At 41.7% G+C, this 14,198-nt stretch overlaps 1 protein-coding gene and 1 pseudogene across 2 annotated transcripts; both read right to left on the reverse strand.

Annotated features, from left to right (window-relative positions):
• Positions 1-4,714: 4,714 nt before the first annotated feature.
• On the reverse strand, positions 4,715-12,424 carry LOC148112370 (interferon-gamma-inducible GTPase 10-like). Its single transcript, XM_087876061.1, has 2 exons — positions 12,363-12,424; positions 4,715-6,247 (listed from the first exon to the last, which is right to left on the reverse strand). Exon 2 carries the CDS (start codon positions 6,219-6,221, stop codon positions 5,046-5,048), a length of 1,176 nt encoding a protein of 391 aa, XP_087732187.1. The 5' UTR covers positions 6,222-6,247; positions 12,363-12,424; the 3' UTR covers positions 4,715-5,045.
• Positions 7,725-12,452, reverse strand: LOC148112371 (interferon-inducible GTPase 5-like; annotated as a pseudogene). Its single transcript, XR_015729424.1, has 2 exons — positions 12,363-12,452; positions 7,725-9,477 (listed from the first exon to the last, which is right to left on the reverse strand). The product of XR_015729424.1 is annotated as an interferon-inducible GTPase 5-like (transcript).
• Positions 12,453-14,198: the final 1,746 nt, after the last annotated feature.

Here is a 14,198-nt window from a genome sequence, read left to right on the forward strand (position 1 = left end):
ATTTTAACTGCTCTCCAACATTTTCTCCTCCTAGTTTTATTTTTAGCTGGATAAGGGCTTAATCAGCTGTTTTCCAGGGATGCTTCCCTCCACTCCTAACTTATATTTAGCTGATTCACAGTTTAGCTTTAACTGCTTCCCAGCTCCTCTACTCCTCCTAAGTTTATTTTTGGCTGGTTCACAGCTTGATTAGCTGTTCTCCAGGGATGCTTTCCACCACTCCTCACCTTATATTTAACTGGTTCACAGTTTGGCTCTAACTGTTCTCCAGCATTATCTCCTCCAGTCCTCCTGAGTTTATTTTTAGCTGGTTCACAGCTTGGTTAGCTGTTTTCCAGGGATATTTTCCTCCACTCCTAACCTTATACTTAACTAATTCACAATTTAGTCCTAATTTCCATTTTATTAACTTGATTCATAGCATTTTGTTTTAAGTTACCAATTTAAAATAATAATGCCTTTTAATATATATCTTCTCTCCTACTCTCTCCTAAACTATTGATTTTCTTTAAATTTCTCCAAAATCAATTTACCATAATTGTAAGATCTATAAACAAGTCTTATTAATATTCAAAAATTCATTCCCATTCTCTTATTTACTTTTTAAAAAAACCATTAAAGCTCTTATTAATACTTAAAAGGTTCTTTTATAGTCTTCACATTTCTTGTAGTTTTTCTATAATAGCATTTCTCGCTTTAAAAATAATCATAAAATCTATAAACAATTCTTGTTAGTAAAGGCTTCATTCACATTTTCTTATTTTCTGTAAAGAACAATATTTTAAACCCTTTTAAAGAAGCAAGTTTCTGTAATCATTAAATCTATCAGCAATTCTTATTAATAATCAAAAATTCATTCATACTCTTCATGTTTCTTATAGTTTTTCTAAAATCACATTTTTCCCACCTTAAAAATCACTTCTCTTGATGACAGTAATGAAAAGTAAAAAAGAAAAGAGAAAGGGAGAAGAAAAAAATAAAAATTTTAAAAAAAATACAATAAAATAAAAAAATAAAGGTATGGCAAAAAGGATTAAAAAAGGAATTCCACAGAAAAACAGAAAAAGGGAAGAGAGGAATAAAATAAAAGAGTAATAAGGTAAATGAAAAAAGAGAAAAAGAAAAAGTAAAAAAGAGAGTAAAAGAAGAAAGAGGAAATCTCCTCCTTACATTATTTAGACATCAATTACATAAAAAACATTTACATCCATTTTAATCAGACTATAGTATTTTTCGTCTTGTTACCCAATTTTTTTTCTTTTCAATTCAAAGTTATAAAAACTAAAGGATTTAGTTCTTTTTTGTTCCCTATATGATATTGTCATGTCCTCTTCCATTTCTACGCCCTTTCCTTTTGTTGCCTCACCTTTAATCAACAATTTTAATTGACAAGTTAATTCTTTCTTTCCAACTATCCATAGGTAGTCCAAAAACGAAATAAATACATCTAAAATCAAACTTTTATAGTTTTCCTTCAAGATAATCCAATTGAGAAAGCAAGAGTCAAAGTTTCTCCTTTAAGTAACAAGCAGTCCACAATTTACACTTTCATTTCTTAACAGTCAACCATCTTTGTGCATTTCTCTTGTGTCCACAGATTTCTTCCTTGTACCGACTCCATAGGAGACTTGCAATGAAGCCATGCCAGAAAACTGCTTTTAAGGCTAAACCCAGTTCTTCTTCGTACGGTTCGAACCCCTAGTACAGGTTTCCTGCGTGAGCCAGGGTTCGGACTAGATGACCTCCAAGGTCCCTTCCAACTCTGTTACTGTAGGCCAAGTGGAAATTCTCCTAGTTTTTACTGGCTTATGAAGAAATAATCAGTGGCTTTTTTAAGCGATGAATTTGTTCTGACCCAGCTCCCCAAACACGACAAACTCTCTGTAGTTGAAGCAATGATTTCTTTCTTAGGAGCGCCAGCAGCCCCGGCAAAAAGTTTCTCTTTCACCTCAGGCTAATGAGGCAGGGGAGATGAATAGTTGTCTGCCACATCTATTCATCTCCATCCCATGCCTTTTATCCCCAGACCTAGGATGGGGCTTTGCTAGCAGCAGTGGTTCTTCCATCTCAAGGTCCATCCCATGGATTTCCACTGCTCTCCTCTCCTCCACCTTCTGCATATCCGTGCATCAGGCACTGGGCCCAGCTGGGTCCTCCTCTTCCTCATCAGCCATCTCCAGAACTGGGAGCTGTTGACTCTCCATGTGAGGCAGGGGTGAAATGCTCCCAGTTCGGACCAGATTGCTCAATCCGGTAGCGATGGCTGCGTGTTATTCGGAGAACCGGTAGCAAAAATCCCTGCCCCCTCCCATGCCCAGCTGAGCCGCACAATTATCAGAGGATTTTTTTTTAATTTTTAAAAGCACTTTTTCTACAACCTCTTCGGCCGAAAAAATGCTTTTAAAAGTTAAAAGTAGCCCTTAATGAAGTATTAAGGGAGATGATCTGATATTTAGCTTAAATGAAGTTTAGCAATATCCAGATAAGGGTCAGGACGGGAGCAATGTTTATCAAGAGCCTTGGTAGTACAGTGGTTTAATGCACCCTGTTATTAACACAGCTGCCTGCAATTTCTGCAGGTTCGAATCTTACCAGGCTCAAGGTTGACTCAGCCTTCCATCCTTTCTAAAGTAGGTTAAATGAGGACCCAGTTTGTGGGGGCAATAAGCTGACTTTGTATAAATATACAAAAGTATGAAGGCTATTGCTTAACGCATTGTAAGCCGCCCTGAGTCTCCGGAGAAGGGCGGCATATAAATCAAATTAAAAAAAATAAATAACTTACTGTAAAGCACACCCAGAGGTAGTCAAATAATATGATAATGGAGGAGAAATAAATACCGTGTTTCCCTGAAAATAAGACCCTGTCTTATATTTTTTTGAACCCCGAAATAAACACTTGGCCTTATTTCCGGGGAGGTCTTATTATTTGGGGGCACATGGAGGAAACCAGAGGAAATGGCGGGGACAGGCTGTGCATGCATTTAAATAATTTCGGGGAGGGCTTATTTTCGGGGGGGGCTTATTTTAGCGCATGCGCTCAAAAGCCCGATTGGGGTTATTATCAGAGGATGTCGTATTTTAGGGGAAACAGGGTAATAAATGGAGAACGGTGGGATGGCTTTGCAATTTGCGCATGTGTGTCTTGTTATGTAACTCTGTAACCAATCATCAACCTCCTCCCTTTTGTTTCCAGGACTAAAATTGCATTAAAAAATATCTGAGCCAGATTCCTGGTACGCTTCTCAGGTGTGAAACTCAGAGGTGTCCTCTTTCACTGGTGTACAGAAACAAAAACAGTTTCCTTGACCCTGTGAGAAGATTGGCTTCTTCGCACCGGGTTCCAGTCACCAAACAGCCTCCCGGCCAGCAATACATAGAGAACATTAAAATAGCATGAATTTAACCTGTCGGTTCATGTGCCTCTGCGTTTGTGTCAATGAGTCCTAAAGCTCCCCTCAGGCAATCCTGAATGGGAGACCCAACTAGAGCTTCCTAGCAAAATAGGTAAATCACGATGTCACTTTTAAGTGGGATGTGAGTGTTTTCCTCCCACTGGGCTGGAGTAGAAGCTTTCTACAAAAATCTCGATGCTTGAGCTATTATCGTTAAGATTTCTAAATGATTGAAATACCATTAAAGGACTGGAACTCTGGGCATGCTTAGAGGACAGAGACCAACCCTGCAGCTGTAGAAAAATAAACCCAAATTGAAATCTTCCTTCAGCTTCTAGGGTGAGTGTTTGGTTTCTACATTGCCTATGTGGATGGTTTGGTCCCCGGCCCCTCCAGCTGCTGCTCCTCTTGGATCGGATCTCCCTCCCTCTCTCTCTCTCTCTCTCTCTCTCTCTCTCTCTCTCTCTCTCTGTGTGTGTGTGTGTGTGTGTGTGTGTGTGTGTATGAGAGAGAGAGAGAGAGAGAGAGTTCCTCCCTCCCTCCCTGCTATAGGCAGGTTTAGAAAGTCCAGCCACCCAATTGAAATCTTCTTTTAGTCTCTGGGGTGAGTATTTGGTTTCTACGTTGCCTCTGAGTGTGGATAATCTGGTCCCCAGCCCCTCCAGCTGCTGCTCCTCTGGCCCACATCCCCTCCAGGGTCTTTCACTCCATGAACACTTCCTGCCAAAACATAGAAGACCCACCATTACTCAGACTCCCTGCTCTGACTTCTGTTATACTTTATGCCTGCAAAGCCCACATGCCGAACTGGAAGCCATTTGAAGGGGATTTGCCTTTTTTCCTCTGCAATTTCCTATGTGCCAAAGTTGTGTAGCCAGCAGTGAGACCAAGGAAAGGTAAACTCTGTCCTTGCAAGTCATCCTTCTACACATCCCTTCCGTTCCTATCAAGGGCACCTGGTCCCATTTTTTTTTTCACTTTTAACCCAAACCTGTTTTTTGTTATGATGTGTCTTCTTCCGTTCTTCAGACCACTTCATTTAAATTGAATAAAGCCAGAATTTTGGGTGACCAGGAAAGTGTTTTTCAACCTTGGCAACTTGAAGACGTAGACTCCAATTCCCAGAATTCCTCAGCCAGCGTGTGTGGACTTCAACAACCAGCATGCTGGCCGAGGAATTCTGGAAAGGCCTAATAATAATAATAATAATAATAATAATAATAATAATAATAATAATAATGAAGAAGAATACAATATCACAGGCAGAATTCATTGAGTATTTTAATGATATTTTAAAGACAATTAATGAATTTTTGAGCTTAAGAGCAAAATAACCATTTTATTTATAATTGTTAAAATAAAACAGGAAAAGAAAACAATCGCCCCAAATAATAGAGAGAAACATTTAATTTATGACTTCCCCTAAAAACATCCATTGACAGATGATACTTATTTCCTCTTAGAGAAATCAAGCACATACTTCAGTTGGAGAAGCAGGACAAACAAGCAGGAAAATAGGTGATTGGAGAAAAGGATTCTAACTAGACACTGAAATATATTATTATTTTCTTCCCCCCTTTCTCATTTGGAAGAAATGCTCTCCTTCAAAGGGGGCTGGATGTCTCCTTGGATCTTTCACTGGGATTTTGATCATTTAAGAAACTTTGCTCGAACTTTTCGGGCGTCCTCCACTGCATTGTCAAGAAATTTGTTCAGAAAATAATATGTAAAAGCAAATGAACTCACTCCACCAAACGCCATCCACAGATATTTCACAGACGATGGCATTACCCAGAGAGCAGACTTCATCAGGAGAAAAAGTACCAGCTGTGCATTGACTGTACTGACTAATGGCCGTTCCTGGATGCCCAATTTTAGCTCTTCAAACCCTTTTCCCATCTGAAGTGCCAGAAACCGGAGGGAGCTCTGGTCTAAGGCAAACACCTTCCAGAAACATGTCAATGCAACCATCAAGATTCCTATATCACAAGGTAGAGAGAGACCCACAACAGGAACTGCTCCATAAATGCAAGATACCAACGCTAAATACTTTATACATGGTTCCATTTCACTCTTTTTCTTCCTCAAATTCTTCTCTGACAAAACCTGCACAGCCAAGGTTAAAATGTGCTTCTTGTAATCAGGAAGTTCGGCGGCCATTTTCTCTCGCAGGCGAGGGAATTCATACATTTGTGGATGCAGGTTGGATACCAGAAATACTCTCTCGGAGAGCTCAGCTGACTCTCTCAAATTATCTTCACAATAATTCCTGATGGTCTCCAGGGTTTTCTCCATGTTGAAATTCCTTTTCCTCGTTTCACTTTCGATACTGATATCTATTTTGCTACGTACATAGTAAAACTTCTTTCTCATTCTTTGTATTTCCTTTGCCAGGAAAGCATCATTTTCAGTAAAGCGGTCGGTGACAACCATAATAAAGACATCATATCTTTCAAACTGGACCTTCTGGAAATATTCAGCTGCCTTAGAATTACGCTCTCTGATCTCTGGTAGCTCCCGTATCGTTATGTTGGGAAAAGAGGGGTGGGGATGTGCCTTTGGCACTTTGGTTTCCTCTACTCTCCAGACCTCGGCTGCTTCATCATCATCATCATCATCATCGTTTATCCCCCAGAAAGCATTAATGAAGGAGGATTTACCAGCACCTGCCTTTCCAACAACTGCAATATTGAGTGGCAGGTTTTGTATCTCATTTAGATATCCTTGGGATTCAGCTACCTCTTTGGGGATTTTGCCTTGATTCAAATCACTCTTTAAATCTTCAAATTCTCTCCTTATATCATCTTTTAGAAATATATTGCCCATAGTGCTTTTTGTTCTGCACTGGTTATCTGGAAAGGAAAAGAGAGATTGTGATTCTTCTCAGTTGTGTCATGACTCCCTGAACATTCCCTATAGTCCCTAGTAAGACCACCTCACCTTCTGAGGTCATTCCGCTCCATAGGTGATTAAATTAAACCTAAATGTATCATGGAAGAGTATGTTTGTGCCCCATCTCCATATCATTAGCTTTACCAGGTGCAGGAAATTAGGAGTTTAGGTGGTTTAGAGAAATATTTTGGTTGATTGCATGCTAAAGCTCTCTACAAGGATCTGAACTACTAGAGGTCAAAGCGAATTGGTGGTAGATAAGATTCAACAGAAGTCAAGGTATATAAATTAAAAAGCAAAGCAAAAAAGCAAAAGGTGGGCTGGACTTAAATCTATTGTGGACATGAAGGGACTCAAGACTGATGACCCGTTTCGCCCACCCCTTCCTCAGACTCAGCCTGGTCATCTCCTACTTTAAAGGCTTTGGTTAGAGGATTACCAGTCTAGACAGGGCACAATGGCAGCCGTGTGAAATTGCTTCTAGGGCCATTCATGTTATAGACCTTTCAAGCTCTATATGGCATGGGGCTAAGCTACCATTGGAGCCATCTTCATCTCATTCCATCAACCCATCCCACCCAATCAGGCACGTTGTAGACCTGTCAGCTAAAGAATGTCCCAAAGGTATTTTTCCCAAAAGGCAATTGGGCTTTCTTGGTTTTCCTGTAAGGTGTTTACCTGAAGCTTCTTCAGTTCTGACTGATTGGTGAGGAATGGAAGGATTGATATCCTTTGCAGTCATCTGGTTATTAGCACTCTGAAGGTCTCTATAGCTCTCTGAGACCCCTTGAGGCCACTTGGAGGTTTATCTGTGCTCTCAGGATCACCTGAAGCATGCCAATGGGTGCGGAACCGTCTTGGAACTGCTGAAAGTATTTTGTGGTAGACAGGAGATGTCACCTGTTTGTCCCACCCTTCACCCTTCATTGAACCTGGCCAATTTTGGGCTGGGCACGTCCAGTTGGCCAGGCCAGAAAACAGATTTCACAAAAATGCTGGAGATTCTTCTTGGTCTAGTTCCTGGATCTTGCAAGCCTCATGGGACCTTCCTTCCCTCCGTCTGTCCGTCCCTCCCTCCCTCCCTCCTGCACCCATTTAACTTCCTTTCTCTTCTGCTTTAATAATCTCTCCCCTTCCCCATCCAATCGGTGGCTCCCATCACAGCATTCCTGAGAAATGGCCTTCAGAAGAACCTTTATCATTCAAGGTTATCCCCCCCCCGCCCCAACTGCCTTGAGAGGGCCCTCCCCTCTCCTGTTCTGGGCCAAGGGACCTCCAGACATCTTTGTTCTCAGCCCCATCAAGTATTTGTTCTTCACTTTGTAAATGAGTTGAGAAATGCTATAGTGGATAAATTGCGGTTGAATTCAGTGGTTTTTAGCAGCTTCTCTAGTGATTCCCCCTTTAATTTGATTAACCAAAATCTGCATTCAAAGGTTTATTTAAAATTATTTTTATTTAAAGAAGAGATATATTTCCAAAAACAATTTGTGCATAGATAGATAATAATTAATGATTCACTTCAATTAATGATGATTATAACATTACTGAGATACCTCAAACAGAGTACATTGTGATGTTTTCATGGTATTTTTAAAAAACGATTATGAAATATGCATCTTTATATCAAATTCTCTGTTGTTTTGTTCTTTAGAATTGGTACAAATAAAACAGAAAAGAAAGAAAAAGAGAAAAAAACAGTAAAATAAAATCAACCACCCCCCAAGCAACATAGATAAATGTTTAATTTCTGACTTCCCATGGAGATACCTGCAGATGGAGTACTTCTTTGCCCTTTGGATGATCAAGCATATATTTCAATCAGAGAATTCTTAAAAACAGGAAAATAGGTTTCCCTAATAAGGCATTGAAACGTTATTATTTTCCTCCATCTGTTTCATTTGAATGAAATGCTTAACTGCTTCCTTGGAAGGGGTTTCTGGGAGGTGTCTTTAAACTTTCCCTGGGATTTTGGTTGCTGAAGAAGTTTTGCACGGACATTTTGGGCGTCTTCCACAGCATCATCAAGAAAGCTGTTCAGAAAATGGTATGTGACAATGTATGAACTCGCTCCACCAAACACAGACCCAATAAGAGGTATAATATCAAGAGCCATTTCCACCAGCGACACAGCGACCCAGAGAGATGACTTCATCAAGAGAGAAAATACCAATTCTGCATCGATTGCGTTGGCTAACGGGGTTTTCTTGATAGCCGATCTCAGCTCTTCAAATTGTTTTCCCGTCTGTAGTGCCAGAAAACGGAGAGACCGGTCATCTAAGCCAAACACCCTGCAGAAACGTCTCAGAGCATCTACCAAAATTCCAACGTCACAAGCCATAGAGAGACCTGGGACAGGCACTGCTCCACAAGCACAAGATATCAATGCTACCTTCTTTATATAGGATTTCATTAGCTCTTTTTTCCTCATCAATTCATTTTCTGAGAAAATCTGCACAGATAGTGTTAAAATATCTTTCTTGTGGTCAGGAAGTTCAGCAGCTATTCTCTCTTGCAGGAGAGGGAAATCATACATGTGTACCTCCCGGTTGGATATCAGATACACACTTGAGAAAATTCCAGCTGCCTCTTTCAAGCGACCTTCACAATATTTCCTCAAGGTCAGCAAGGTGTCCTCCAGATTGAAATTCTTTTTCCTCATTTCATTGTTGATAGTGACATCTACTTTGCTGCACACATAGTAAAACTTCTTCTTCATTCTTTGTATTTCCTTTGCCAGCATAGCATCGTTTTCAGTAAAACGTTCAGAAATAACCATAATAAAGATATCATATCTTTCAAATTGGACATTCTTCAGATATTTTCCTGCCTGAACCTTATGTGTTCCGATCCCTGGAAGGTCCCATATCTTTATATTAGGGAAAGAAGGGTGAGGATATTCCTTTAGCTCCATGGTTTCTTTTCCTGGCCCGACCTCGGCTGCCTCCTCATCATCATCACTTACTCCTCGGAAGGCATTGACAAAGGAGGATTTCCCAACACCGGCATCTCCAGTAACTGCGATATTAAGGGGAAGACTTTGCATTTCGTTTAAATGTTTTTGGTATTCTGCTGCCACTTTGGGGATATTGCCTTGATTCAAATCGCTCTTCAAATCTTCAAATTCTTTCCTTACAACATCCTTTAGAGCTAGATTGCCCATAGTTGCTCTTTGTTCTGTGCAGATTATCTGGAAAGGAAAAGAGACATTGGGATGTTTCTCAGCTACTTCAGGCACTTTGTGATTGGAGAAGACCCCTGAAAACCGTGGACAAACAAGAAAACAAACCAATGGATCATAAAAAGAATCAACCCAGAATTCTCAACGAGGCGCAAAGGTCCAGGTTCAAATTATCCTACTTTGGAAACATGATGAAAAGACCCAGCTCTCTGCTAATGGCTCTGATGCTGGCGAAAGTGGAAGGGAAAATAAGAAGAGGACTGCCAGCAGCCAAAGGGTCCCCTCCTTCTGAGCTCCTGCAGAAATGTCCTTGGTTCCCAAGAGAAAGTATTTTGGTTTGACTAGAACACCCCAACTAGCCCTACTCCCTGCCCCCTTTTTATCCCTCTTCTGCAGTGTGTCAGCACTGAAGTCCCAAAATGGCTTCAGTCAGGCCAGCTTCAGGGTTGACAGACCCAGAGTGTTGGGGTCGATATGCAAATAATGCTTCTACGTTGTAAACCACCAAGAGATACAAACAGCTATAAAGCTCCATGTGGTGATCTATAAACCTAAATGCTCTTGGTATCGCTAAAGCTGAAATTAGTCTTGCAAATCTGAAAGTACTTCACTTCTCCCTCCCCTTTTTGCCAAAGAACTAGAGAGGGTCCTCTTGTGCATCTTGTTCCATTTACGTTCTGTAGGAAGTTAGCACCCACCCCTTTCCTGGAAGAGTGAAATATTTTAGGAAATCTGAAAAAGGCAGAATATTATATTTCCCTGGATGAGAAATGGAGAAGCATATTTTACAGACAAAGCAGCTCCCACCTTCCTGCCCCCCACCCTTTGTTAATGGGCCAGAGGCAGAAACCCAATCCTTTGTCAAAGGACATTTGCAACACAATAGCAACAGAAACTAACACAATGGGCCCCATCTAGCAACCGAAACTCACCACATGTGACCTGGGAAGCACATGTGACCATCAGCCAGCAAGGCTAGCTAAGACCTCCACCCCCTGGGAGTCTGACAACCAATCAGGATACTCTTTTGAGGGCCCAAGAAATGCAAAGCCAGAGAGAGCATAAAAACCTGAGGATTTACTGTATCTGCCCCTTTTCTGTTCAGGAACTCAAGCCATGTGATCCTGTCCACCATTAAACCATCTTCCCAAGCAGTCTCCATGTTTCCAGTGTCTGTTTCCCCACTTGGAGCAGAACCCAGAAGGAGATTTCTTCCAACAGTTCCTACTGCTGGCTAAGTTGCCTTTTATCTACCTGTTCTCCCTATTGTGTGTTAAGGTCAAGTTGTAATTGTATACTGTTACAACTGGTGCCTTTCATCACTGCAACACCAATATGCCTGGATGAGTGTCCAAATCGGGGGGGGGGAGGGGTGTTATGAAAAGCCAGTCAGGAGAGGGGAAAGCTTTCCAGATGTTCTCCTCCCTAGCCAGACAAAACAAACACACACATCCTTGACACCACTCAAAATCCCAAAATCTTCTTCTTTTCTTTTGATACATATTCCATTGCTTTCCTTTCTCATCAATAAAAGATCTGCCTGACACAAACGTAACCAAATCTATTTACTAACTGCACTCAACTCGAACCCAAACTCCTGTGTAAACCCAAAGAAGATACCATCAAATGCCGGGGGCGGGGGGGGGGGCGGGAGAGAAAAGGCTGCTGCTTCTTCGGTTGATTCCCCAAAACCATCCTCAAAAAAACTTTGGGCCCAGAAATGAACTGGTGCCTTTCATAATTGCAACACCAATTCTGCCAGGATCAGGGTCCAAAGTGTGAGGGGAGGGGGAGATGGAAAGCCAATCAAGAGAGGGAGAAGCTTTCCAGAAGTTCTTCTTCCCAATCAGACAAAGCCAACTCCTCCTCTTGACATCGCTCTAGATCCCTGGGCATTTCTTCTTCTTCTTTTATATACATCTTCTCTTCTCTTCCTTGCTTATCGATAAAATCATTGGCACAAACATGATGCAGGCTACTTATTAACTATAGGTAGCCCTTGACTTATAACCACAACTGAGCCCAAAATTTCTGTTGCTAAGTGAGACATTTGTGAAGTGAGTTTAGCCCCGGGTTTACGACCTTCCTTGCGGCAGTCGTTTAAGCGAATCACTGCGGTTGATAAGTGAGTAACCTGGTCGTTAAGCGGATCTGGCTTCCCTATTGACTTGGCTTGTCAAGAGATCACCAAAGGGGATCGCATGACTTTGGGATGCAGCCACGGTCGTAAGTACGAACCGGTTGCCAAGCGTCTAAATTTTGATCATGGGGAGGCTTCAAAGCTCATGAGTGTGAAAAACGGTCATAAATCATGTTTTTCATTGCCGTTGTAATGGCCACTAAATGAACTGTTGTAAGACGAGGACTACCTGTACAGGTTTCCAGATGTTCTTCTCCTCAGCCAGACAAAACCACCACCCACCCTTGACACCACTCAAGACCCCTGAGCTTCCTTCTTCTTCTTTTTTAATACATATTCCATTGCTTTCCTTTCTTATCGATAAAATACCTGCCTGACACAAACATACCCCAATCTATTTATTAACTACACTCAACCCCAACCCAAAATCCAGTGTAAACCCAAAGAAGGCATCATTAAATGAGGGGGGGGAACTCGGCTGAAACCTCCAACTGATTCCCCAGAGCCACCCATAAAAAAAACTTGGGGTTCATTCAGAAACGAGGGGCGAAGGGTGAATGCATTTCCTAAACTCTGAAGGGCTTTCAGCCATTCACAGCTTCCTAGGCACAAGGCACATATTCTTTAATAGAAAATAAATTATATTGCAGGCTCCTTTATAGGAAGATCAGCAGAAGCTGAAAAGACAATAGAGTTTGAAAAGCAAGGAGTACAGAATCTACCATAGCTAAACCTAGAGAAGGGAAATGCTTACTTGCTTTTATAGAAGAAGTAATTCCCGAAGGCCTCTCAGCAGGCTGGGGTTGATCTCTTTTCAAAAACAGCCAGACTCCACAGGTCAAAAGGACTGCATCTCTCTTATATACCCTTCAAGTTCCTAGTATGTTGGTTCTTCAAATAATAAAAATGTTCCTCCCATTTTTGCATGAATCCTGCCCATCGAATCCGAGCTTCCTATAGGGGCCAGCATTAAAAGCACCTGATTCCCAGGAAAAAGAAACATTTTCGTTCTTTGCAAATACTGGGGCAGACACTGTAAAACAAACAAGTGTTTTTTCAAACTCAGCAACTTTTCAGGTGGATGGACTTCCACACGTAGAAGTCCCCAGCCAGACAGGGTGGTGCATATAAATGCTTGTTTTTCTATCAGGAGTTGTTCTCAGAGGGATCAAGGAAGCGTTGGTTGATCTCTGCCCAAAATCTCCAGACTCCTCAGAGAGGATTGGATCCCATTCATACACGCTCTTTTAAGTGGGATATGTGGCACTTCTTGCAAATACTCAAACATTCCTCTCATTTCCCATCACATAATCATAATTATAAGTTTATTTGTCAAGCATATATAACAGATAAAAATATAAACATAATTTGAATACATGAAAAGAGTAAGTAAAAAGGATTATTAGGACAGGGACGGTAGGCACGCTGGTGCACTTATGCACGCCCCTTACAGACCTCTTAGGAATGGGGTGAGGTCAACAGAAGACAGTTTAAGGTTTTTGGAATTTGGGGAGCCCACTGAATGGGGTATTGAAACCTACTTAAGAAATATTTGCTTTTCTAACAGGAGTGTTTTTCCAACTGCCCTTGGAAGCAGAGAAGGAGGCATCAATTTCCACTTCCATACATGGAGCAGGTGAACCTGGGATTATGGTATCTGGTGTAGCCTGGGTAGACATATGTGAGGACAGTGGTGGGATTCATGTAATTTAACAACCGGTTCTCTGCCCTAATCATTTCTTCCAACAACCAGTTCGCCAAACTGCTCAGAAAGTTAACAACCGGTTCTCCCAAAGTGGTGCGAACTGGCTGAATCCCACCACTGTGTGGGGACCAGTGGTGGGTTGCTCCCGGTTTGGCCCAGTTTGGGCGAGCCAGTAGTGGTGATGCTGTGACATCAGCAAACCTCTATGACTGTGAGCTGGGCCCTCCTGCCCGCCCCCGCGTTATACCTACCTTTATTTGTCGTTTTTTAGCCCAGCTGATAGGCGTGGCAGAGTGGATTGTTGCGCCTCAGCTAGGCAAAAATCTAATGTGTGTGCACAAAGCGCGTGGCCGAAGAGAACCGGTGGTTACACTGGTTGGAACCCAGCACTGATGGGAACCCCTATATCATTGATTCACTTTTAAAATGGACTCACCTCATATCTTGTTTCCCCTTTTAAGTAAGTAGCCAGAATAGCTGTGTGAAGAGTCTGTGCAAATATGGCAACCCAAAGAAAAGATGGCAATTCTTTCTTACTGCAAAGAATGGCAAAATCCAGGAATCTCTGGATCCCCTTTGTGAGTTGGATCCCTTATTTACCCAGCCTTAGTTGGTCTTTGGACGATGTCAGAATTAACCACCCAATCGCTTGGTGTAACACGAAGCTGCAAGGCTGATTTAGATTATGGTAGGGAAGAACCAGGGGTGAAATGCTACCGGTTTGCTCCAGTTCGGTCGAACTGGTAGTGATAAAAACTACCAGTTTGGGCAAACCGGTACTTAAAAAATGCTATCGGTTCCTCCAAACTGGTATTTCCGACGATCAGCTGTGCCGCACAGTTTAGCTTTGCTAGAAAGCAGGAAATTGCACAGCACAGTTGATCC

The sequence above is a fragment of the Pantherophis guttatus genome, chromosome 10 (genome assembly GCF_059756535.1).
Source record: "Pantherophis guttatus breed Tessera chromosome 10, ASM5975653v1, whole genome shotgun sequence".
NCBI classification, from domain to species: Eukaryota; Metazoa; Chordata; class Lepidosauria; order Squamata; family Colubridae; genus Pantherophis; species Pantherophis guttatus.

Bases quoted from the DNA above. Each gene is read 5' to 3' on its own strand.
- LOC148112370 (XM_087876061.1), bottom strand. From the start codon at position 6,221: ATGGGCAATATATTTCTAAAAGATGATATAAGGAGAGAATTTGAAGAT.